Below are 26872 nucleotides of genomic sequence, written 5' to 3' on the forward strand. Positions count from 1 at the left end.
CTGACAAGTTGCAAAGGTAGTTTTGACCTGCTCGTGTAAATTTTCTGATTGTTTTGAATGTATTTTTTCTCAATATATATAAAAAACAACTTTGTATTGTTTCCATTCATCATTCTTATAAATGCTTTGGTTTGATTCATGATCATGTTAACATATAGCTTCATATATCTTCTTACTACATATATACTTATTGCTCAAGTGACATGCATTTGTCAAAGCATGTCATACTTGGGTGCAATGCTTAGAATCATTAATAAGCTTTTAGTCGACTTACAAAATAATGTGTGAAATCCTCAGGTTTTTCCCAATTGTTCAATTTTGTTCTTCTTTGTTTTTCAGAAGTTTTTAGTGGTTACATGCAACTATGTGGCTCGTCAATGCGGTGTGTCAAAGATGGTGTCAATTGAAGAAGCAAGGAGAAGGTTGGTTGGAGATTTATTGGAAAAAATTATGCTCATGGTTCATTTTTTGTATATTGTTATTATTCTTTTGAGGATAGACATTGAGGTAGACCCGTAATTCATATGCATTGGATAAAAGTTATACTGTTAGTTATATACTCTTCCTTATTCTATGCTTCAAACATTGGTTCCATTTGAAGATATAAGTAGAGGATTTCCATCTTGGTTTTGGTAAAAGCAAATTAAGAGGTTTTGGTTGTTTGGTAAAGCAAGGGTGTTATTACGTAGAACATTGGGTTATGCACAATAACATTTTTAGGATTTCAGGTATGGGTTGAAATGACCCTTTCAATTCGACGTTGTTTTCATGCAAGGCCAAGTAGTTGTAATTTATCAATTTTAATACTTGAATGAAGATTGTACCTATTTGAGACTGGTTATGCTATTAATTGCGAATGTTTGTTGTAGGAGGTTGATAATTGAGATGCCAATATTATTGAGTGGTAAAATAAGTAATATGATATCTACAAGTGGTAAACTTGCAGTTTTTAAACTACTGTAAATCAGATTTTCTCGAGGCAAGATTGCTTGTTGGTATCAATGCCAACAACAAGGCTGACTTTAATGGCATTTTCGAATGTTGTAAAGATGGTTTAAAATGCCTAATTAGGTGAAAATAAATTGAAGGGCCACAAAAGCTTGATGGATCATTCAGCCATTTCAATCTTATGAACTTTTAATCTCCGGTGAAAAGGCAAGTAACATATAGTGTAAAGAATTACCTTGTACCTTTTATTTGACTATGACTTTATGATGAGGAAATTTTATGGAACAAATTTATTTATTGCATCACTTTTTCATTTTATTTTATTTTTAATTTTTAAAGATGTTTACATAAATTTTCAATTTTTTTAAAATTATTCATATATTATTTTGGAGGACAAATAAATACATTGAGATTCGAGATGGTAAGAACATCAGACAAAAAGGGTGTTAGGTAACTCTTTGATCCACAAAAGCTACAAACACCAACATATGAGCCGTCGCCTCCATAGGGAGGGACTCAATATCATGATAGAATGAACTAAAGGTAACTCTCAAAAACAAAGCCAACTCTTGCCTAAAGTTCCTCAAATATCCTAAAGGCTGAGAATCCTCATTGAGTGTAACTTGACAACTATGTTTCCCATAGAAATCTGATTGCAACCAATTGAACTGAAATGCCAAATTTTAATGTTGACACTGACCATTTAAGTGTCCCCTACGAGGGCCCCTTTCCCTGAGAGCAAGGCTACCAAGAAGGAATGGAATTTGCATGAAACCATGCCCAAAAAACTCCAATAGTTTGACATTTCCAAAAAACATGCTGAATTCTCTCATCCTTACCACATAGCAGACATGTGAAATTCATAAGACCAAATTTGTGCAACCAGCTCTTTTCAATTGATCCTTGATGAAGCAACAACCATGTACAAAATTTATGTTTTAAGGAAGCATGAACCTTTGAAGTGGCCTGTCACCTCATTAGTGATTGTATCATCAAATATATAAGGCCCCAACTTATTTAAGCAAATACTAAGGTTGGATGAGTGCCTAACTAGCTCTTAAATGATCCTTAGTCTCATTGGTATAAATACTAAATAGGCATCCCAATCCTCCATCAACAATGCCTCCATATCGAGCCTTGCCTAGGCATTGATATTTTATATAAACAATTTTTGGTATGATACAACAAAGACACAATAAAACAACCTTGTCAACATAAAATAACTGTTGAGTGTGGTTTAGAGTCCACTTGTGTGACTATTAGGTGTCTTGATTCCATAAGTCCTTTCAGAAAAACAAGCCTTTTCTAGCTTGTAATATCTCCATTTTCAGTTTCCTTTATAGCACAACTAGGATGGATTTCCAAGGTACGTGATGGGCTAGTCACAGGACCAGGATTATGTCATCGGGGGTCCCTGAGGGGTTTTGAGGACTTTTATGTGGCTGAATGGTGTTTGCTTGACGTATTTAATTATCAGGTACACTCTTGCACAATTCACTTTTGGTTCCGTTGCATTTTGATAGTTCCTGTAAAACAGGGTTATTATTGAGTCTGTTTAAATTAATTATGCTCAAGGTGTCATTATGGGAGGTATATTTAACGAAACACCTTAGTGTAATAGCTCGTTGGAACCAAAACGAGAAGATCAACAGGATGGGATGGTGAAAAGTGGATTTTAGTGGCTAGAGAAAGGATGGTCCCTAACTCACCATTTTCTTGGATTAAAAAGTGACTTTAATTTGTCACTTAATTAAATAAAAGGAGGGAAAAGAGCTAAATGGAGAAAAAGGTCAATAATAAAATAAAGGCTTCTGGAAGGATCCATCAGATCTATAAAAGGAGGAATAGGCCATTTGGGGATATCTTGGTTTGGTTGAGCATTGTTGTAGTGAGCGTTGGAGAACAGAGTTGCCAGCTTCAACTAAGCCCCATGACAGAAACCCTCGGGTTTCCTATTGTGTGTTGGATGAAAATCCAACAGCCTTGAGGAGATTCCATCTAGGAATCTCACAGAGCTTTAATGGCAACAGCTAGAGATCAGATCTGCAACAAATCTGAAGTTGAAGTGAGGATCATCCATATTCTCAACTTGGGCGTCATTGTCATCTATAGTATTTTGGATGCCAGGTTCAGCTTGTAGAAGATTATCTAGTGGCCATCTTTCTCTCAGCTAATTCTAGCTATTGTACTAATCTATTATATCATTATTAATAACGGTGGTTTGTAGTATTTCTTGTGTGTTTCTGAGTTCCATGTTGTAAATCTATTTCATTCAACCGTAATTTCATGGTGCTTGCTCTGCTATTGTTAGGAGAAATTTATGGTTAAATTTTTATTAAAGTAAAATTGTAATTTCGGCATATTACAGTGGTATGAGAGCTGGCTTTTCTTGCGAGCTTGAGGGTTTTATTATAGATTGATTTCATGACGACATCGTGGGATTTTTTTGTCTTGGAAGTGCCCAAGAGAAACAAATTGCCAAAATATTGTTTTGTAGGTGATCTAGGGTTTAATCTCTATTTGCCAAAGATCATTTCCTTGTAGCATCAATTTATTGAATATAGAGTTATCTTTTAGTATTTGCGAAGTATACTTATACTCGAGGTTGAAGCGTTGCCATTCATATGGAGGTTGAGAGCTCTGCATTATTGAGAGCGAGAGAACTTATTTCATACAGGGTGAAGATTAATTTTATTAAGAGGTTGAGCCAATTGTTTCAATGGCCGAATTGTTCCAGATTTCTTCTGTGTGTGTGGTCTCTAAGAAGGAAATTGCACACTAGTGTAATGGGCTTCGTTTACGATATTGCTTGATTTAGGGCGTGGCACAAATATGTAGATATTATGCTATGCGCAGTTGTTAAAGAAATTGTGGGTTAAATTGATCGTTGAAAAGTGTTGTGCATGAGTGGATCATAAAGCATCGATTAGTTGACGATGTATGTAAATCGTTGTGTCGTGCGTTGTTGGTGGTCTGGTTCGTGCGCAAGTTGTGTATAACATGAAAGGGGGGAACTTTTCTTTTTTCTGAGAGGCCACACATTTTGGCAGGGCCATTGAAGCAAGAAAAGTGTCGCACCACAATTTGTCAACAAATGAGCTAATTTGCCTTGCTCCCAAATTTGTGAAGTGTCAGGTTCGTTGCAGCAGGAACTAATTAAAGGACTAGATTGTGAAATCCTTTTTATTGGCGAAATTGGGGAAAGAATCCTTGACTAAACCACGTGAAATGTAGATTGAGAAGCTGCTGTGTAATGTCATGGCATATATGGAGAATCAATTTGCACGCTTGTAACTTAATCCAAGTGCACCCCATCTGCTATGTGTTGTTTTGAAATGTGTTGCAGGTGACCCATGAGCACACCACCCTCAAACAATGTCTGGACAACCACACTTTGCGTGAGTCATCAACACAAATTCGTAACTAGATTTCACTGCCAATTCACAGGACGTTAATTGGTTGCGGGTGAAGGGTCAGAGCCACAGTCAAAATTCAGCTAGGTTGTAGTTTTCAGTGGATGTGTTCAGCTGAAATTGTTTATTCTTCGTGAAGGCCAAATCACTTGCTAACAACAACTAGAATCAATTAAAATCATGGATATTCTTGCTAGCAGGTCGAGATCCATCACCTTTTGGGCGTGTCTTTCCTTGATTGCCAAAATGAGATAATCATATTTAGGCGTGATCCGAAGCTAGTATATCTTTGATAATGAGCATGAAAGTGTACATGTTGAAATTATATACAACGAGAGATTTGGGTCAAAAGAGTGCGAATGCGTTGTTGCATTGACCAAGTAAATGCTATTTATCTAATGGATATCCCTGTAGCATAAGGTTTGTGAACAAAGTGTGATATTCCTATGCGATGAGTAAGGCTAGAGCGTGGAATGTGTATGGAGGTGCGCTTCAAGCAATGAAGTCTACATACAAATGTAGAGTGCAATTTGGTGTGCGCACTGACTATAATCAAATCGTTGGGGTGATGTCGCTGTGGTGCGATCAGGTTGGATCCTAAGACCATGTTCATAATCGAACCTGAGCATGTTGATCCTTAAGGGTGACATGCTTTTATGCAATCATATCCTATGGATTGTTAAGCATGGATCAGGGCACCTATAGTTGTGTGAGACTGGATGCGCGTGGACATACTTGTAGCTGCGATGACAAAGGTGCCATATGATTGAATTTATTGTTGCTGTAAATTATATGCATCTTGTTTCCTAAATCGAAGCTTTGTTACGCAGAGTGTGTGTTGAATTTCCACGACCTTGGGTCTAGGATAGAATCTTAAAATCTCTGACACTACCAAACCAAGAATATTAACGATACTACTTTGCACAACGGAATATAAATAGTAGTAAATCACACATGCACAGAAAATAGATAACTTTTTACAATTTCCAACCCAACTTCATTATATTAAACAACATATAATACAACAGTCTAGGGCTCCTGTACTAAGTGGGGCTTGGTGTCAGTCCATCGACGACCAATCTGCCCTCAACAAGATACTTTGACCATCTGGTTGTGGCATGCTCTCTCAGCTCCTCTTGGTCGTATCCTGTACCTGCCCAGTCCTCCGGCTCCCGATCTGCAGCTCCTGCCTCTGTCAATGCTCCAAGTCCATCTGGCCATTGAATCTTGACTATCCAATCTGCTCTCTAGTTGTGCCTTCGTCCATCAAGGCCACAACGTGTCGAGACTCTTGTCGAGTTGTTCATAGCTCCACTTGTGAACAACTCTCAACTGCCCACTGTTGCTCCTCAGCTACTCAGGGACTTCAACGCACTATGGTCTTCCTGCGTTGCATCGTTGAAGACCAACATAGGGTATGAAGGGTTGCCACCTATCATTGCAAGATGTCCATCTCCCACAATGAACACAGGCTAGGAGGACTACCCATCATCTGCTGAAGAATCCCTTCTCCACACACAAGTCTCGGGCTACTCAATCTGCGCCTGGTTGATCAGAGCTCATCAACTACCTCTCTCGCAACTACCTTTGTCCATCAAGGTGTTGCTCACCGAGCTCCAACTTGGAAACTATCACGTTGGCCTCTAGCAAACCATAAGTGCGCAATATCGTCCACACTTGGTCTTCTCTCACGGTGCCCTCCAACAGCCCATGAGAGACCAAGTCCATGCTGTAGCATCTACTTCTAGTTAGGGCATCCCCACACCTAGGAGACCCTTACACATGGCTACCCACAGAATCCACCAATCCGCCCTTTGCTCTGCAATAGAGGAGCTATTGCACAAATTTGGGCACATCAATATGTCCTTCACCTAGGACACCATCAACTCATCATCCAAGGGAATATCTGCAACACTTATTGCTGCTGTCCTCTTGACTCTCTTCTGATGTGCCTGTTGTCATTTTGGCTGCTTGGTAGGCTTCCCAACAGTCCACGTGGGCTCCTCCAAACAACTCCTAAGGCCTCCTCAAGTGGCCCATCAAATTGATCCAAGCTGTTGCCCAATCACTGTGGAAACTGTCACTGGTTTAGGGCATCTAACCATGAGGTCTGCCCCTCCTCTTTGACTTCCACAGGCTGCCCTATAAATGATCCAAGACTGATCCTCAAACTAGGATCCAACACACATCACATTGTTGTTTCAAGTCTGCAATATTGCTGTTGTGACTGTGACTGGTTAGGGCATCATGAGATGCTGCAACAACTCCTAAACAGTCACCCAAACAACCCTCCTTGATGGTTCCCACCCTTGGAGAGGTCTTCACTTGGTTTGCTGTTGTTCTGGGCATGAACAACCTTCAATATACCCTATGCTGCCCTCAAACAGTGAGGTAGGTCTTGCGGCCTACCCACAACAACCTTTGCTGCCTCTCCCAAGGCTTCTCCACCCAAGAACCACCTCAAACAACCCTTAAAACAATCTTCCTCTACCTCGGTCTTCTAGGGAGGTACCTCGACCTCCCTTACAACAAACTCGGCCCTTCTAACAACTCCTCGAACCTTTGAAATGACCCAAAGATAGTCTCCTTGCCTCACTGTTCTTGACCTCCACTTGTTGCGGCTAAAACATAAATTATCCTCCCTCCAGCGAGCTCTTGTTGGCTATGTGTTTTATACCCTACCTTGCCCTCAAACAATGAGGTAGGTCTTGCGGCCTACCCACAACTACCTTCATAGCCTTTCCCAAGGCTTCTGAACTCAAGAACCACCTCAAACAACCCTTCAAACAATCTTCCTTTGCCAAGGCCTTCTAGGGAGGTACCTTGGCCTCCCTTACAACAAACTCGACCCTCCTAATAGCTCCTCGGCCCTCTGAAATGACCCAAAGATAGTCTCCTTGCCTCGCTGTTCTTGACCTCCACTTGCTGCGGCTAAAACATAAATTATCCTCCCTCGAACAAGCTCTTGTTGGCTATGTGTGTTGCACAATGAATGATAAAATGACTTGCCTTCACCCTTTATTTATACACAACAAAGGGCTCCATTAATTAGTGAAGAGACACATCTATTGGCCAAATCTTAATTCAAACCTACAAGACTTGAAAACCAATAATTACTTGTCAACTTCAAAAATTCATTTTGTTACGATATTCCGACACATAGGAAATAGTTAAGTATAACTTGGTCTAGTGTAGAGTTAGGTAAAGTGTGTTTCTTTATTATGTACTTTTGTAACTTACAATCCGACAATTACGATATGTTCTAGACATGAAGTAATCTGACGGTTCATTCTCTTCTCGGTATCACTGACACTTGATCCGTGGCTTAACACTCGATTGGTCCATGATCTCTATTTAAAGAGCAGGAGGGTCATTTGTAGGGTGACCGTTCATGAGAGAAGCTTATGTAAATTTTATTTCTTTTATTAATAAATTCCCTGGAGTGGCTGCGTTGGCTCAAGTCGTGGACTGTTTCCTTCTTTGAGGGTTTTAACCACGTCAAGAATACTGGTGTATTGATTTTTGATCTGTTTGTGAGTAGTGTCCTTTGGTGTTCTATCTGAGGAACTTGCCCTGTAAATTCCTACATGGTATCAGAGCTATTTGAGGGTCGCATCTGTTGGTGATCCGAATCCGAAGCTTGTACAAGTGCATGCGACTGTCGTTCCTTATATCTACTGTTTCTAACTGCTTTCGAGCCGAGAGGACTGCTCTATTGTGTTAGGAGCATCTATTCCAGTGAGGAACCCCTTTCATTTCACGCGAAAAGGTTTCTAGTAGCCCTAGCTATGTCATTTTTAAGATATGGAAGTATACAGTCTTTAATTGCAGTTTTAATTATTTATCTCTCTATTTATTTCGGTTTATTTATCTCTTAGTTTTTTATTACAAGATCTATACCTTTCATTTCTACATATGCTCTTTGCCCCGCGATTCTGTGCGATTTGGACAAACCAGAAACAGAAAGGAAGGATTTTTCTCATGCGTATGCTCTTTTCTGCCACATCTTAGTGTGATCTCGGAAAATCAGAAACATTGAGGAAAATATTGAGTTTTTGGCAAAAGCTAACTTCAAGCCATAAGGTTTGTTTTTTTTTGTATGTCTGTGTTGGGTTGTGTGGTTTTTTGTTTTGTAGGCAAAAAGGGTTTTTTCAAGTAAGCACGCACCTCAAAGCTTCAGTGACTAAAAAAAAACCCTTCCTCTTTTCCAAAAATTACTAACATTTTAAACTAGCTCACTTGGTCCAAAGTTACTTTATGAGAATAGAGGTCTTGAGTTTAAGTATTTCTTTTTGTTGAGTTACTTTTTCAAAAAGCACATGTAACTTATGTTTTAAAGTTACTTTATGTAAAAGTGTTCTCACCCATTATAAAAAGTGAGTCACTTATAATTCTAAAGTCTCTTTATCTTTTATTTAAGTTACAATTTAATGGGTAGCTCATATAGTATCATTGTAAAGGTGACTTTCACTTATTTATAAAAGTGGGTCACATAATTTTTTTTTTAAAGTGAGCAATTAGATTAAGTTTGGAAAGGGGGGAGGGATTTTTTTTTTTTTTTTTAAATATAACATTACCATTCACTTTTGCACATTCACGCACTTCGTCGGCATCCTCAACATCTTTTATTTAAAAAGCTATAACTTCTTCATCTGGAAATTGTTTTCAGAGCCGTTTTTTTTGAATCGGCCTAATTTTTCGAGATCTTTCCATTGGAATACTTAGTTTCAGCATCTACAGCTTCAGTTTCTGTTAAAATGGAAAGTCCATGCCAAGTTATTCTTGACAACACAAACTACTTCCAATGGTGGTCCTACATTATGGATTTACTTAGAAGTAAAGGTCTTTACAGAATAGCCTCATGCTAAGAAACTAAACCTAAAGATGAAGATAAGGCAGCCAAATGGGAAAATAGGCAAGATCAAGCACGTGGGTTGATAGGGATGTCTATTTCTCCAGAGCTTAGATTCCATATTGCAGAACTTGATATCCCTAATGAAGCAGTGAAACAACTCACTAAAGTCTTTGGAATTAAAAATGAAATTAGAGCCCATCAACTCAAAAATGAGTTGCTTATGTTGGACCCCAATAATTTTTCTTCGATTGAAGATTTTTTGTCCAAGTTCAAGACCCTTAGACTTCTCTTGGAAGGTGTTACGGTTAAGAAAGAAAATGGTAGCCTTATCTATTCCATTCTTACTAAGTTGGGACAAGCCTACTCTGTGTTTGTTTCCACCTTCCATTCTTTTAGAGAAGCATTTATTTCTCAAGGACAAGACAAGAAGCCTTCTCTTTTGATGCCTTTTGTGATTCTTTAATAAGAGAACAAGAAAAACTCTTACATCTTGGTCTTCTTAATCTTGGAAACTCTTCTAAGAAAACCTTATCTGCCTAGCAACAACCAAATTCAAAGAATCCTAAGAAGCAGTATCCTAAAAAAAATGGTCCTAAACCAAACAAGTGTCCTAAGTAATTTCAGTCTCAAAATAAAAAATCAATTCAACAAAATGATAAGGAAAATAAAAACAAAGGGAAGAAGATTGATAGACATTGCAACTTTTGTAATCGAGATGGCCACATAGTATCCAAATGCTTTAAGAAGATGGAAGCCTTGGAAGAAACAATGAAGAAGCATAACATCCATTTGGAGCACTCGTCAACTTCAACTTCATCTTCAGGAATAACACGTTCTGCATGTGGTTGTCAAGCATCTCGGTCTGGTTATGCACTAAATGTATCTTCTTGTTCTCATTCTCATGAGTGGCTCATTGATTTTGGAGCTTCTTATCACATGGCCAAAAACAAAGCCATGTTTTCTTCTTTAAATGATTATAACACCAAAAATATATATGTTGGTGATGATAGATCTCTTAGTGTTGTGGGGATTGGAACTGTTCATGTAGACAATGGTCAATTTAATGATGTATTATGTGTTCCAACCTTATCCTGCAACCTTCTATCTGTATATCAGATAACTCATTCAGGTGAAGGTAAAACCGTTGAATTTTCACCTCACAAAGTTGTAATTAAGGACTTAAGAGATCCTAAAAAGATTTTAGCTACTGGCATTGCTGATGATTCGACAAGGTTGTATAAGTTTAACAACTTTGGGTCATCAACTCTTCCCTCGGTATTTGTTGCTCATAATGATGAAGTGAGCAAACTTTGGCATGAACGATTTGGTCATTTACACTATCGCTCCCTTCAAAATCTATGTGAAGAAAATATGGTGACAGGTCTTCCTATGGTATCTTGTAGAGATGGTGTTTGTTCCGGATGTACTCGGAAAATATCATCGAGATAGTTTTGAAAAACGTGTCTCTTGGCACGCCTTAACCCCTTTATAGCTTGTGCATAGTGATTTATGTGGTCCACTTACTGTTGTTTCATTCTCTGGCTACAATATTTCTTAACTTTCATTGATGATTTCTCCAGACGCACTTGGGTATACTTCTTAAAACTCAAGAGTGAAGTATTTAACATGTTCGTGGCCTTTAAGGCCTTTGTTGAAAAACAATCTGGACATCAAATTCTTAAGCTAAGATCTGATAATGGTGGAGAATATGTTAACAACAAATTCATCAACTTTTGCACTAAGCATGGAATTAAAATGCAACATACTGTTCCATATACTCCACAACAAAATGGTGTATAAAGGAAATGGCTAATTGTATGCTTCAATGTAAAGGACTTAGTCTTAATTTTTGGGCAGAAGCAATTAACTGTGCAAATTACATAGTAAATCACACTCCTACGTTTTAAAGAATATCACTCCAGAAGAAGCATGGAGTTCAATTAAACCAGATGTAAGTCACTTTCATGTTTTTGGAAGTGAAGCATGGGCCCATATTCCAGATGAGAAACATAAAGTTTAAAACCTAAGAGTGAAAAATGTATTTTTGTTGGATATTTTGAAGATGTCAAAGGATATAGACTTCTTTCACCTAAATCCAAAAATGTTATCATTAGAAGAGATGTAAAGTTTACTGCAAATATATCGGCCTACGAGCCTAGTTCGACGAATGTGCCACCTCTCTCTATCCCTTCTGCTTCTGAAAATATTTCTTCTTCAGATGATAATAGCGAGGATGAAAAGCCTCCCCCACCTTCTTGGGATCCTCCTTCAGCTCCTCAGCTTCCAAAATGGGTCTGCGCTACTCAGGATGCAGCAGGTGCTCTTGCAGGTGATCCTATAGATCAACGTCGCACTCGTTCTCAGTTTGATAGAGCCTCTTCTTTACTGGCTCAAGCTCTAGCGAATTATGATCCTGACACCTTTGCAGAAGCTTCAAGCCATCCATATTGGGACGCAGCTATGAATGAAGAATATCGTTCATTATTGGCAAATGATACATGGGATCTTGTTCCTCTTCCAAAGGGACGAAAACTTGTTAGATGCAAATGGGTTTACAGAACCAAGTATGGACCAGATGGAAAAGTTGATAAACATAAAGCTCGTCTTGTTGCTAAGGTTTTTTCACAAGTTGAAGGCATTGACTATACTGAAACCTTCTCCCCTGTTGCCAAAATGAACTCTATCCGCCTTGTTCTTTCCCTTGCTGCCTCTTTCAAATGGGAAGTCTATCAGATGGATGTTAAATCTGCCTTCTTGCATGGGGACTTGCATGAAGAAGTCTATATGGAACAACCTCTTGGCTTTATACACACAGACTCCAGCCTTTTATGTCGGCTTAAGAAATCCCTTTATGGTCTCAAGCAAGCCCCTCAGGCTTGGTATGCCAAAATGGATAGCTTTCTTTTAGATACTGGCTTTTCTAGGTGTCATTCTTTCCTATTCCTTCCTATTCCTCTATGCTTTGCAGAAAAGGCATGTTCTACTTGCTCAGATGGTTTTTTCTCTTCAACAGTTCACAAGAATCCACTCAATTCATCAATTTTCATGGTATTTAAATCTTTGGAGACCATAATACTGGTAGTGACCATCTGAAACTTAGGCAGAACACTTCTTAAAATCTTTTCAATTAGCCTTCTTTCTGGGACATCTTCACCTAATTACCTCATCTGATTGACAAGATCTTTCATTTTTGTGATGTAATCATGAATGGATTCATTACTTTGCATATGGGCATTTTCAAAATTCCTCCTTAATGTTTGCAGTTTAGCTACAACAACACCTTCATATGTGTTTTTTAAGATATCCCATGCTTCTTTAGATGATATTGCACCACTGATTCTTGGAAATATAGATTCTTCAAGAGCGCTGCCTATAAGTGAAAGTGCTTCATTATCTTTCTTAATAAGTTCCTTAAGAGATTTCTTTTCATCATCACTTAATGCTTTGAATTCATCAGGAGAAGGCATAGTGTATCCATCAGTTACAAGTTCCCATAAATCTTTAGTGATGAATATAGGTTGCATACGTTTGCTCCAATAAAAATAGTTTGTGCCAACAAGTTTAGGCAATACAATACTGCTTGTTGCCATGAGGAGAGTAAGAGAGAATTAGAGAGAGAAAGTGCACAATGAACACAATGTGTCCCACTTCGACCCGGGACAAGAACCAATGTCCCAAAAAATTAGGACTCAACCACTACCGCCAAAAATATTTATTAATATTTGAGTACAATGAAGAGCTTAAGAAGCTCAATTATATCAAAGATGAAACATGACTCCTTCAAGACTCACTCTCTTAATACATTTTCTCAATGAGTACAATATCTCTTAATAAGAGAAAAAAATAATATAACTTTACACCACTTATGAGAAAATATCTTTACAAAAATATTTCCCACATTCTTACCAAAAATTACAAATTCATTTAAAATATTCCTTTCAAACAAAAAAACTCCTCCTCTAGTTCTCTCTCCTAATCCTCTTCTCTACTAATTCTTTCTCCTTCACAAATTTTATTCCCCACTAACTCACTCATAAACTTATGACATAATTAAACAAAGGTGAGAATTTTAAATCCATTAAAAAATCACACCACTCATTTACGTTGACTCACTCTTATTTAGATTTTAGTTTCACCATGCATGCCATTTTAATATTTAAAACATCATGCATGTGATTCCACGTGCTATTTAAGAAAACTTCATTCCACGCTTATTAAAAAAACTTCATTCAATTCTGTTATTTAAAGTGCTCCGAGTGGCATGCATTAAACTCCATGCAGTGTTCAACGTCAGCTTCTGCCATGTTGATTTAGACATTTCTCCTTTAATGCAGGTCTACTGCAACCAGAATTCAACAAGAATTGTCTCCAATGCAGATCTACAAGCTATGCAATGCACAAGTCTCCAGGAAAAGTTGAATGTTCCAAAAAACTTTGACTCATATCTGTAGCAATACACACAGAAACACAGTGATGGAATACAAATTAAATGGTTCAAATGATGGAATACAGCGAGGCACCAATATAGGCAGCTGTCCACGCAGCAAACATAGCAGTTCACGCTTGAACTTGGCAGCACATAGCTAGGTGCCAATCGACACAGCAGTCCACATAGATATGTAGCTCTCACTACAGACTTAAATCTTGTTCTCTGAATTTAAAAAAAATAGCATAGGATATAATACTCCATGCACTGGCCTCAATTCACATGCAACATTGGTCACTCTAGCTCTGATACCAAATGAAAGAAAGAACAGTAATATTTAACAATAACACACCGGCTCTCACGCAATAACTCAATCAAATTATTAACATAGATATATATTTATACATGAGGAGAGGTGTCGGGATTTTTCATCTCCACAAATTTCTCAATCAATAACTCCACAAATCACTCCATAATTCAACAATCATCCACAAATCTCTTGTCTGTCGTTCCACTAATTTCTCCATAAATGTCTCACTAAAAACAACAACTTTAATTATTTAATATTTGACAAATGATCCATTATTCCATCAAAACCCCTTTGGAACTATTAATCTATCTATTAAGTGTGTAGAGATCTTCAGGATATTCAGCCCTTGGGTAAACTTCAAGTACATGGACTTTGAGGTGACCACACTTTGTTTGGACTCTAAGCTTATCTAATGATTTGTGGTGCAGGGTTTTTGGCTAGTACATTAAATAAAAAATATTTCTATAAATTATTTTCAAATTTTTAATTGGGCTAAAAGATTTATTTGCTAATTAGAGCTTGAATTTAATTATGAATAGTGTAAATAATTTGTAGATTAATTTGTGAATGTTTTTTCCACTAACCCTTGTAATTATTTTCTTTTTTGTACATAATTATTTGGGGCTTCTTGGGCTTTTATTTTCAAATTTCTTTTAGATTTTGGGGATTGGCTCTATTTATATAATTTGCAAGTGACAAGGATCAAGGATTCAAAGACAAATTTGAAGTTTGAGAGCTTAAGCCCTCACCTAGCCCAGACAGCTAGGGTTTGGGCACTATTCACCTTTGAAGGAGCTGTCCAACCAAGAGGAGTAAGTCGTTCAACTTTTGGAGGTGGATCTAGGGTCTAGAAGCCTTGTTCTACAAGACCTATATCCTAAAATCTCAACGCCTAGTGTCCTTGTGGGAGCCGCTTGCCCTAGAGGGCCTAATTCACTACACAGATCGGGTTTCTCATAGGATTTAACATTTGAAGTGGTTTTGCAGGTGGATTTCCTAGAGTCATTTTGGATCTTGAACTTAACAATTTTTGCTTACAAGTGGTGGCCGCAGGAGTTTTTGAGGGCATTAGGTCTTGGCCGCAGGCCTAATAGACCTGTTTTAGCCTAGCCACAACCCCTAAAGGGCCAATAAAACCCTTGCCGTAGGCCTATTAGGCCTCTAGGTCTAGACCGTAGGCCAAATTAGGCCATAAAGGCCTAGCCGCAGCCTTGGATTGCTCTTGAAGACCCTTATGCAGCCTTGGTAGCTTGGTAATTGGATTCCAAATTGATTTTGGTGCTAACTCTTTGTGTTTGCAGGCCCAATCACAAATTTGGCAAGGGTTTTGTAGTGGTTCATTATTGGTAATTTGTCATTTTTTTGTTTGAGGGCTAACAAATTTGTTTTGCAGGCTTGAGATGAAATTTGGAACAAGTTTGTGGGATCGGAAAACCATTATAGCCATCACATTAGCCCTATAATCTTGGCCGCTAGTATTTGGAGGCCTTCTAGGCCTAGTCGCATACACTGGAAGGTCTGATCCATCTTTTTATTTTGGTTTTCAAGCTAACAAGTTTGTGTTGCACTGATTTCATGGAGTTTCGCACTTGTCCTTAAGGCTAAAAATCACATTTTTGGGGCTTACACTTGCTACTCTTGCTCATTTGTCCTAGCCGCAGGCGTAGGAGGTCAATCTAGCCTAGCCATGGGGTTTTGAGGGCCTTCTCCCTTGGTTTTCAGACTGATATCTTGTGATTGCAGGTGTTAGAGGGGCTACATCGCACTTTCAAAGTCAAACATCACTATTTTGGTGCCTCAACCAGCCAAATTTGCCCTCAAAGGAAGACCGCTAGGCCTTAAGTGTTTGATCTCTCTATCCTTTCCTATTTTTTTGACTGTCACATCAATAACCAGACCTGAAACTAATGAAAACCGTGGCATAATTTCATAATATTCACCTTGAAAAGGCATAAAAACATTCTCTAATAAGCCTAAGAACCTAAAGGATTAACTCGCATTAAGTAAAGGCTTATTCATCATTGTTATTTCTTTGTTTTCAAGTGATTTTTGGACTGTCTTCACAATAATAAGTGGGCTAATCCGATTGCAATAAGCATTCACTGAAGTCTGGTGCATTTCTTAACATTGGTGCATTGGTCTCTCTTTGGGTCTTGAGGATAAGATAGCACTCTTGCATGTTAACTCTTTGCATCTTTGCATTCTTTCATCATTGCATTGTGTCTCTCTTTCTAACATCCATATTTAGTTAGATGCATTTGTTATTCTCTACATACATTGCATATCACTGTTGGCAATCTCATTGTTCTATTGGTGCTTGCTGCTATTGTGTTTAAAGAACATTAAAGTTTCTCTTGTTCCTAATTGTATCATAACGTAATTATAAGAGAACCATTCTAATTCACACATTAATAAGCATATTGGATCATTAAGTAATAAATATTGCTAATCTTGATTCATTGAGATAAACTGTTGTATAAATGCTTCGTTCATTTGCTATTGTCATCTTGTAATCTTGTGTTGAGAAGTAACATTGTGAGCATCTTGATTTCAAGTCATTTATATTTGAAATCTCATTGAAGCAAATCTTATCATCACTTTGCATCTTCATTCTAGGACTAGAAGTGCATTTTTAAAAATTTACCTCCAAGCATAAGCTTGGTTGTAAGAGAGATAGGACCACTTTCTTCACCCAATTTGAGAAGAGTAGACCCTCATTCATAGTTAACACAGGTGACCTTGCAGTTCTCTTGTGGGCAATCCCTTGTAGGAACAAAGGCACTTGGGTGGTTAGAACTCCACAGGAGGTATCGCTAATGAGGCCTTAGCCTCCTTCCTTTGGACTTCTCTCTACAACATGCGTTCGAGACTAGCTTCGAAATAATTGAGAGGAAGGACTCCCCTAGACTAGGCATTTAATTAAATTTGACCAAGATCTGGCATCTCACATTAGATTAGGTCCTGCACTTCATCTAGGATAGATCTTGCATCTTGTAGCAACTTTTCATCTGGTAACTTGATATATTAATCTCTATTGTGAAAGTAATTAATCTTGAAGGCACTGGTCTATCACTTATATCTTAAAAATCTAATTTGATTATGCTTAATAATCTTACTTGTCACATAATTCTAAGTCATGTTGCTAGGACATTCAGTCATATCTCTTGAACTTGTTGGTTTCCAACAAATTTTGTATCTTTCCATCCGTAGGGATTATCCCCCTTAGCCCACATTTAGGAGATAGCTTAAACAGAGAGGACAAGGATCAGAGTGACACCCTTCCCTGAGTTTTGTCACATTTGGTGTACAATTCGGGTGACAACAGGATAGATTGGTGAGAAATCATGAGTTTATATCTTATTGATGGGGCATCATTCTAAGTCAGGGGAATAGTACAGTAGGGACCCTTAGATGTGAGGGATACTGCATGCTCCAGTTAGCAGTGGGATGTAGGCCAACAATTCATCAACATTCTAGTTGCACTAGCCCAACATCAACATAGTGGGGTTGACCTTGGTCTATGCCAGGGGTTGGATTGGAGAGAAGTGATGAGTTGGTATTCTATTGGTGGAGCAACATCTATGGTCAGAGACATAACATAACTAGAGCCATGGGGTATGGACGATGATGATTGTCCATGGTGGCTTTAGGATCCAAGTGGATCCATTGATGGTGGATTGAGTCAATGACTTGTTTGGGAGCCAATTATTGAGGGAGCCATTCATTTTTTTCTAGCATAAAGGCATGATGTGACCTAGTGGTTTGTATGGGATCCTGGTATCAATATACAATTGCCGCTGCGATGGTAAGATACAGATTGCTTGAGGGTAAGAAATCTTGGGGTGGGAGAACTTGTAATATCCCCATTTTTAGTTTCCTCTATAACACAACTAGGATGGATTTTCAAGGTATGTGATGGGCAAGTCACAGGAGCAAGATTACGTGATCGGGGTTCCCTAAGGGGTTTTGAGGAGCTTTATGGGGCCCAATGGCATTCACTTGGCATATTTCATCATCATGATCAGTCTTACACAATTCACTTCTGGTTCCGTTGCATTTCGATAATTCCCGCAAAAAAGGGTTATTATTGAGTTTGTTTAAATTAATTACACTTAAGGTGTCATTCTCGGAGGTATATTTAACGAAACACCTTAGTGTAATAGCTTGTTGGAACTAGAAGGAGAAGATCTATAGGATGGGATGGTGAAAAGTGGATTTTAGTGGCCAGAGAAAGGATGGTGGCTAATTTAACATTTTCCCGGATTAAAAAGTGACTTTAATTAGTCTCATAATTAAATAAAAGGAGGGAAAAGAGCTAAATGGAGAAAAAGGCCAGTAATAAAATAAAGGCTTCTAGAAGGATCCATTAGATCTATAAAAGGGGGCGTAGGCCGTTTTAGGATATCTTGGTTTGGTTGAGCATTGTTGTAGTGAGGGTTGGGGAACAAAGTTCCCAACTTCAGCTAAGCCCAGGATTGAGACCCTCGGGTTAACTATTGTGTGTTGGACAAAAACCCAACACCCTTGAGGAGATTCCATCTTGGAATTTCATAGAGCTTCAGTGGAACAACTAGAGATCAAACCTGTAATAGATTTGAAGTCGGAGTGAGGATCATCCAAATTCTCAACTTGGGCATCATTGTCATCTATAGTATTTTGGAGGCTAGGTTCAACTTGCAGAAGATTATCTCGTGGCCTTCTTTCTCTCAGCTAATTATAACTCTTGTACTGATCTATTATATCATTATTAACAAAGCTGGGTTGTAGTATTTCTTGTGTTTTTCTGAGTTCCATGCTATAAATCTATTTCATTCGACCATAATTTCATAGTGCTTGCTTTTGAAAAATGTAACTAGGTTCGGTCTTCATAATGACATGTGTAATTGTGATTTTATGTAATTGATGTAAAGAAGAAAAATAAAATTATTTTTGTAATGCTTGTCTCATGGGTTTCATGAGCAAGGAATTTTATTTTTAGTAATGGCTCCCATTGTGAGCCCTTAGGATTGGTCATAAAGTCAAAGAGAGTCAATGTCATGTATGAAGGACCCTTCTTGGGCATGTTATATTTGTATATGAGTCAATGAAAATGTCAAATAGCCCTCCAAGACCAAGCTCAAGCATCTACTTCAAGTCAGCCTTAAATAAAATAATGAATTTGCTCCAACAAACATGTCGGCTCACCCATTGCTAAAGTCGGCTTATTATGGAGGCTCCAACAACTATAAATAGGGTAGCTCGACCTCATTTCAGAGCAAGAATTTTGGTCATCAAGAAGTTTGCAATAGGAGGTGCGAAGTTCATCAAGGAGGCCTATAACCAAGCGAAGGAAGGGAGAATATAAACCGAGGTCTTTTCTGATCTGTTTTTGGGTTGATCTTCTCCACACATGCGAAGAAAAGGGTGTTGTCCACTGCAGTAGAAGCTGAGGTATCACAGTCTCCTTTGAAGGACTGATTAAGAAAGAGAACAAGTTCATTATCAAGCCGAGTTGTCAAGGAAGCTACCTCCACCTATAGCGAAGGGAATCAAGGTTCCAAAGTTGATAATTTACACGTGCTAGGGTTTTTGACGGAAGCCAAGAAGTTGCAGGTTTGAAGCAGAGAAAAAGAAGGCTGAGATCTAAAGTATAGTTGAGGTACAAAGGAAGGTAAGCATTTGGACCAAGTGTTGACTTAGGCATGAAAAAGAAGCAGTGAAAGGAAACTTGAGTCTTAGTCTTGGAGTGGCAAATAGGTCAAGGGTCTTGGTCTTGATATTCGTTAATTGAAGTCTCTATGAGAAGAAAAATTTATTTGGGTTTTCCTCTCAAGTGGGAGAGGTCTTGGCTCTGGCTAATAGCCTACATTCTTTGTCTCTTCTCTCTTTATTGCTTATGCTTTGATAGTTGTTTGATGAAGAACACTATAATAATCTAACTAAGAGAAGACGATAATCTATTGAAATAAAAAGCATTCACAAGCAGTTATCTATCATAGAGAAATCACCTAATTGCTTTGCCCTAGATTTCTCAACACTTGCTCTGCTATTGTTTGGAGGAATTTATGGTTAAATTTTTATTAAAGCAGAATTATAATTTCGGCATATTACATAACTAACCTTTTACTTGCATGATTTGGTGGGAGTCCAACTTGCCTCCTTGAAGATTAGAACATCCAATTGCCCCGAATGCTAGATCCTTGGCATCACAAAGTTCCTCAAATTGCTAATAGAGAAATTCAGAGACTACACTATTAATAAATAAATACAAAGACATGAAGTCTCTCAAAATGCGAACAAAGAAATCCAGATTGTCTACCATGATGCCCACATCATTTTCAATGTAATCAAACCAGTTCACAAACGAATTCACATTACCAATGTGGCACAAAGTTGCAAATTACATTTAATCCCTACGATACATTAAGCCCGATGGATTTAATGATGCATTGGGACTTGTTGAGGGCATCCCCTTTGACTCCTTGTACCACTTATTCGATGACAAGGCCATTCATTCTGATTTTATGTTTGGTAGGCCCAAATCCCAATGATCTCAAGGCAAGGTACATTTATTGCAAGCCACCAAGTGAAGCCCCTTTGTCTTCTCTTGCTTCTTTGAAGGAAAGCTTCCCAGAACACACTTCAAAGCTTTTTAGGCTAAGCTTTTTGATTTAACAAGTGTTGGAGGCCTCCCATCCAATAAGAAAATCCTTTTTGTCATCCTCATTAACATATGCCCCATGATTGGTGGCAAAAACTATCCATACAGAAATATTGTCCTCCATAGATTTTTGTGTCAATTCAAGTGTTAGAGCCAAGTCATTCGTATTACAACTTACATCATATCTTGTATGGAGTGTTAGAGGAACATTTTTCATAACATCCAACAAGATGACACATTTGGACTTCAAGAGTATCATTTTCTAGAACCAAGGTGCTAGCCTTCTTTATAAGATCAAGATATCCAACAGATAGATCATATATGTTAGCCAAACATCAAGTGTATCAATGTATCACATTAGATAGAATTCAAGAAGGTCAAAATGTTCAACACCAAGTGCATAATTTCATCATAGGAGACATATATTGAAGTCACTTTCATATGCATGTATGAGCCATTAAAGAAAGAGGCATTCTCATCATACCTTAAGGCTTACTGAGTCAATAGCTGAAACACAACATACCATGCATACCTTGTGGTATTCAAATACCTGAGCACCTACTCATTAGACATAGGCCACTTGAAGCACTTTATCATCTTTTCATTAAGTACCTCTTTGTCTCTTTCCAGATTTGCATCTCAAAATGATCCTCAAGAAGGATCTACACATCACATCTCATCAAGGAGGTTAGAAACATCCATATACTCAAATACATATGTAGGAAGTACAAGCAATAAACATAATCATCATATCCATAAGTCTAACAAGTAAGAAGCATCATAAGTCAAGAAATACTTATCTTCAATGAGAGGTGATCCTCTCCCTCTTGAACCAATCTTCAAGAGCCATCAATGTCCATGGTCCATATACTAATGTTGCCTTAAAATATCTAAACTGATCTGCTAGGGATTATCTAGAGCTTGAGCATCTTCCCATTGACCAAGTAGGTTCCATACCTCATATGCTTTCCATAGACTAGGGTTTTCTCTCTAATCCTAACCTCATAGAATCCATCAAACCCTAATCATCAAGATGCCTAGGGTTTTCTTCAAACCCTAATCATCAAGATGCCTAGGGTTTTCTTCAAACCCTAGAATTCTTTTAGGTATCCACCATCCTCTTCTTGCTTCCATCAATGGTGTCATCATCGAGGTGATCTCCATGGCTTTTCTTCAGCCCAACTCTGATACCATGTTAAATTTTCTTAGGGCGACATTGTTCTTTACTTTGATAATTGCATTTCACCATTAATACTTTAAGTTCACCCCATATCATCATTACATTATTCAGATCTACACCATTATACATCAGCATATGCAATTACATAGAAAGAAACAACATCACCATCATCATCAATGCAATAGAACATAAAAGGAACAGTAGAAGAAAGCATGCACACACATAGAGACATCGGGATTGGTTAGAGACCAGGGCAAAACCTACTATGGGGAAAACCCTTGCAAATCTTCTTCTTCTTAGATTGTCATTAAATGATGCAACAAAAGGGAGTACAATGATCCATAACTTTATCTATGCAGCAAAACAATAATGATATCTATGAAATAGATATAATCATGCTAGGAATCATAACCCTCATACTGATGGCTGTAATGTGCTGCCACAAACTGATGTCAATTGCTATATACTTCTCTCACTGTGCTGAACACTGCTGTCATTGTTAATGAGCCCAATACATATATTTGCAGCGGAAACTAACAAATCAGATCTACAGATCTATAGATCTGTATAACAGTAGAGAGAAACCCAGATCTACCAGATCACTGAAGTCAACTGAAGCCAAGATGTCAAAACCCTAGATCTGAACTGGGTCGCCCTCATCAACACTGTTTGTGAGCGATTGAAACTTTTGGGTCGCTCTCACAAATACAGTATGCGAGCGACTGTGACTGCAGAGTCGCTCCCAGGAGGTCTCTATGCATGTGACTTTGGCATTGAACTGCAAAGACCCAAAGTCACTCCCTTGCCGAGTTGTGCGAGCGAACTACAAAACAAAGTCGCACCCTTGCCGAGCTATGTGAGCGACCGAGAAGACAGGGTCGCTCCCAAGGCTGTCTGGTGTGAGTGACTGGGGACCGAAACCTTTCGATCTGCCTCTTAACCCATAGTCGCTCTCACTGAATTGTCTCCGAGCGACAAGAGAGCCAGTATTGCTCTTTTGCGCACTCTATGCCTGCGACTGAGGACGAAAACTTCTATTCTGTGCCAGCAACCGAGATCTAGAAAACCCTAACCCTTGAGCGAACCCTTCATTTGTAATTTCAGACCCAATGTGAACTTCTGCTGATGAACTTGTGCGAGCCAAACAAAATAGAAGAATAGAACCATGTCTTAAGTGTGTTCAAATGAGCTTGAGGTCACTTCCTTTTATAGGCTTTCTTGAGGGTTTACTTGGGGATAAGGTTGACCCAAGCAATTACTCATGTGGTTAGGGCCGACCCATTCTATAATACATGTGAGAATAAAATAATTAATAACTCAACTTCTGCTTAACCAAATTGGGTGATCTTTAGGTCAATTTTGGTCCTCTCGAAGGAGGAATCTAATGCAATCATTATCTTGGTCATTTGCGCTGTCCAAGGTGGTATTTTACCGCAATTTCAAAAATTAACAGGTCCTGGAGGGAGATTTTGACACTTTTGACTCACAATAAATTGTTTTGATACATGATGCCCAATAGGGTCTTTTACATATGATAATGACTCTTTGACTTCTTTGACTCCATAACAAAGCCCTAGAAGCACACAATGGGTGCTTGACCTATAAATAAAATGACCTTGAGCATGAAACCATTGCTATAAAATAATAATAATAAATTTTCTTTCTCTTTTACATCAAATACAAAAATGAAGATTACATAAGACATTCTGAAGACTGAACCTAGTTACATATTTCAACAATGGCTACTCTCGATTTTGTTTTATCCATGGTCCTTTTGGCTTTCTGTCATTATTGACTTCCGCCTAGTGGGTGGTAACTCCCTACCTTGATGTGCATCCTTATAATTTGGGATGGTGTTGTTAGTTTTTCGTAGCATTGGATGTGCTCTAGCCATGAAAATTGGTGGAGAGGCTAAGGCACGTGTTCTAAAGAACCCAAAAACCATTTGGTGAAATTCCACTCGGGTTGTATTTTATTAAAATAATTAATATTTTTAATGGGTTCCTAAGTCTAAAGTTAGGAAAATTAAAGTATTAATGGGTATTAATTAAAATATGGGTGAGTGTAATGATCCTAAACAAGAATGTAAGTGATATACAAAGCATGTAGACAATCCAGCAATCAGAAAAACGAAATATGCATTAAGCACCAATGGAAACACTGGAAATAGAGAACTGCTGAGCCATTTTATTACTTCTTCAGTGGCAAAATACAATAGTAAAATAGAATGGTGCACCTGGGCTTGTCTTAATGGATAAGCTTGACAAAACCCAAGTGAGAAAATGCTGAACTGAAGGCTGCTACAACTGCTACACCAAACTGAACTACACTACCGCAGGAAACCGCTCTGTCAGTTGACTTTGAAGGGCTGGGATCATTGCTTCCCGTGCTAAAAAAATAATGAGATTCCAGCTCCTTGCTCCTTGGCCTAAACCCAGAAAATCCCACGAAGAAATTGGCCAAATGTTGACCTCGGAATTTTGACCCAAATTCCCGTCAACTCCTCTAGCTGCTGGCTGAGTTGGGACCCTTGTTTGACCCCTTAGATCTGCCCATAAAATTCTATAAAATCAAGAGTGTGATCCTTGCCCAAAACCCAAAAAAACCCATAAGGGGTTTCCCTTGGTTCCAACCTTCAAAAATTGACCTTTCACAACTTGGCCCTCCAATTTCGAATTTTGTTGCTGTGACGGTTCCTGTCAATCTCTGCTCTCCCAACTCCAACAATCCTCCTCAAGGGGCCCTCCAAGTGATCTCCTACTTCTCTCGGCCAGCTCCAACTCTACAATTCGTTCCTCTAACTCCCACGTGAGCCTAGTGGTGGCTCTCTACGCAGGCCCCGGGTAACTGTAAATTGAACTGCTGGAATGCTGGCTCTGTTGGCTCCAAAACTCACAAGAAAGACTGGCCCTTTGTTGCTCTCCGAATCCTCTAACTCTCTTGGAAAATGCTTGATCACTGATAGCTCCAAACTCCCCCTGCGTATTCTCCAGCTAGCCAGAAATATGCACTCCCTTTTGTGGCTGAATGGTAGTGCTGTACACACTTCTAATCAATGTGAAGCGCACCTTGCTCCAATCGCTATCCACCCAGATACAGGTACTAGAAGCCCTCTACATACTAACAATAAGTAAAGCATCATGATAAAGTAGGACTCTGCCCAACTCCCCATGTAATTACCCTACTAAGTAGTCCAACTCATGCACTACAAGACTAAACCCCTGAAGATGCAATCCAATCCTTGTGGGATTGAACCCTTGTCTACCCGGGCCTCCCCTGATCAAATCCTGTCGATCACCTTGCCACACCGGTGAAGTTCCCCACACCATCAACAAATCACTAAAACCAAATGGAAGATTTGGATGACCCTCCCCTGTAGAAACTAGCTCACCTCTACGGGTAGTTGAACTGCTCAACCCTGTTATGCCAGAATCCCCTCCGTCGCAGAAGGAACCTATCCTGCTGACATCATGACACTTTGGTCATCACTGACTGTCTAGCATGCTCGTAACAAAGACTCCTCTCCCATAACTCTTGGCCCTAATCTATGCGATGATCGAGGTTAGGCCAATCTTGCCAAATGACTCAACTATTGATTTGGGGTAGCATCGGATGTGCTCTAGCCATGAAAATTGGTGGAGAGGCTAAAGCACATGAGATCTCCAAGACCCAGAAATGGTTTGGGGAAATTCAACCCGGTTAGAGAGATTAAAATAATTAATATTTTTAATAGGTTTCTAAGTCTAAACTTAGGAAAATAAAAATATTAATGAGTATTAATATAAAACTGGGTTAGAAGGTTCTAAATCACATGGATCAAGGCAAATCTAATCTTAGCCATTGATTAGAGATTTAATCTCGACTGTTGAAGACTCAACAGAAAAATTATAAGAGGAGGCTTGAGGGTCAGTTGGAGATACACCAAGATTGATCAGTCAGTTCGATTTTCTGGAGCAGGGTTTGCTGAGAGAAATCGAACAAGTGATCAGAGTTGCAGCGAGGGGGAGTGTATGTGCATAGTAGAGAGGTAGAGATAGTGTCGAAGGACCAATGCAGAGGCATAGGATTCTACGCAGAGCCAACAAGAGCCACACAAAGGGTCAGAGGGATTGCGCAGAGGCTATCGGGGCTTGTGTGAGTGACAAAGAGGGCCAGAGAGCCTGCACAAAGCATTAGAAGGCTGATGCAAAGGCTTCCAGGCTAATGCAGAGGCCAGGAGGGCTGACGCAGAGCCTCAAAGAGGTGTTGGAGAGTTTTTCGTGGAGCAAACTTGTTGAATATCTGTTTCCAAAGAGAGGTATTACTGCCAGATTGGTTTCTCTATTGGGTGAGCCAGTTTGGCACCCAGTTGTACTCAAGAAAGCTGCTTAATAATAAAACCCTCAGAACTGTAGCACCGGTTTTCCCAAGTTGGGTTTTTCCGGGGACGATTGTGTTTAGTTGATGATCTATAGATGGTTGAGACTGCATTTGTGTTTATTTTCAGTGTTTATATGGTTAAATAACTTGTTAAGAAATTAAACAAGTAGGTGAAATAAACCAGATAGTGCCGGAAGAATTTCTAGCGGGTTAGACTTAGAAATTTCAACATGGCATCAGAGCGTTGCAGACCACAGGAGAGTTGAAGGCATCAGCCGAAATCAGAAAATTTGCAGCAGAAATAGCTGTCTCGAGAGACAAAAGCTATTCCTAACCAGAAAGCAGCAAAGGAGTGACGCAGAGGGCCTACGTCATCAGTTCGGGCTAGAGAGAGGGCTAGTGCAGAAGTAGTAAGAGGCAGAAGAGGCTCACGAAGAGGCACGTCATCCTGCTTAGCCAGGTAGGAGTGACGTAGTTGGCCAGAGGAGCAATTCAACCTTGCCGGGATTGCGCAGAGCTAAGTGGCTTAGATTCCTCAGCTGTTAGGGCTTAGGAATTGTGGGTAGATTGTGGATTGTCAAGCTAGTGGGGTGTTGTTTCTGTCGAAGTAGAACAGTACCTAATGGGACATCACCAAGGTAGAGGGAGTCGCTACCTAGGCGGATTTCTCGCTAAGAAATTTAGATCAGTGTTGCAGGAGCAAAGGGGATCGGAGAGGAGCGATTCCGAGACTTAGAGGGA

General features: G+C 39.0%; 1 protein-coding gene across 2 annotated transcripts in view; it reads left to right on the forward strand.

The window, feature by feature from the left end:
- The window catches only part of LOC149151548 (DNA polymerase eta-like), a 492067-nt gene that overhangs the window by 183067 nt on the left and 282128 nt on the right, over positions 1-26872 (forward strand). For both annotated transcript variants that reach the window (XM_089439884.1, XM_089439885.1), the window contains exon 3: positions 340-422. In XM_089439884.1, the coding sequence (XP_089296010.1) occupies positions 340-422 (83 nt within the window). The remainder of the gene's footprint in view (positions 1-339; positions 423-26872) is intronic.

This window comes from Pinus tabuliformis, chromosome 9, assembly GCF_031772625.1.
Source record: "Pinus tabuliformis cultivar Carrire ecotype Pingquan chromosome 9, CPIR1, whole genome shotgun sequence".
NCBI lineage: Eukaryota > Viridiplantae > Streptophyta > Pinopsida > Pinales > Pinaceae > Pinus > Pinus tabuliformis.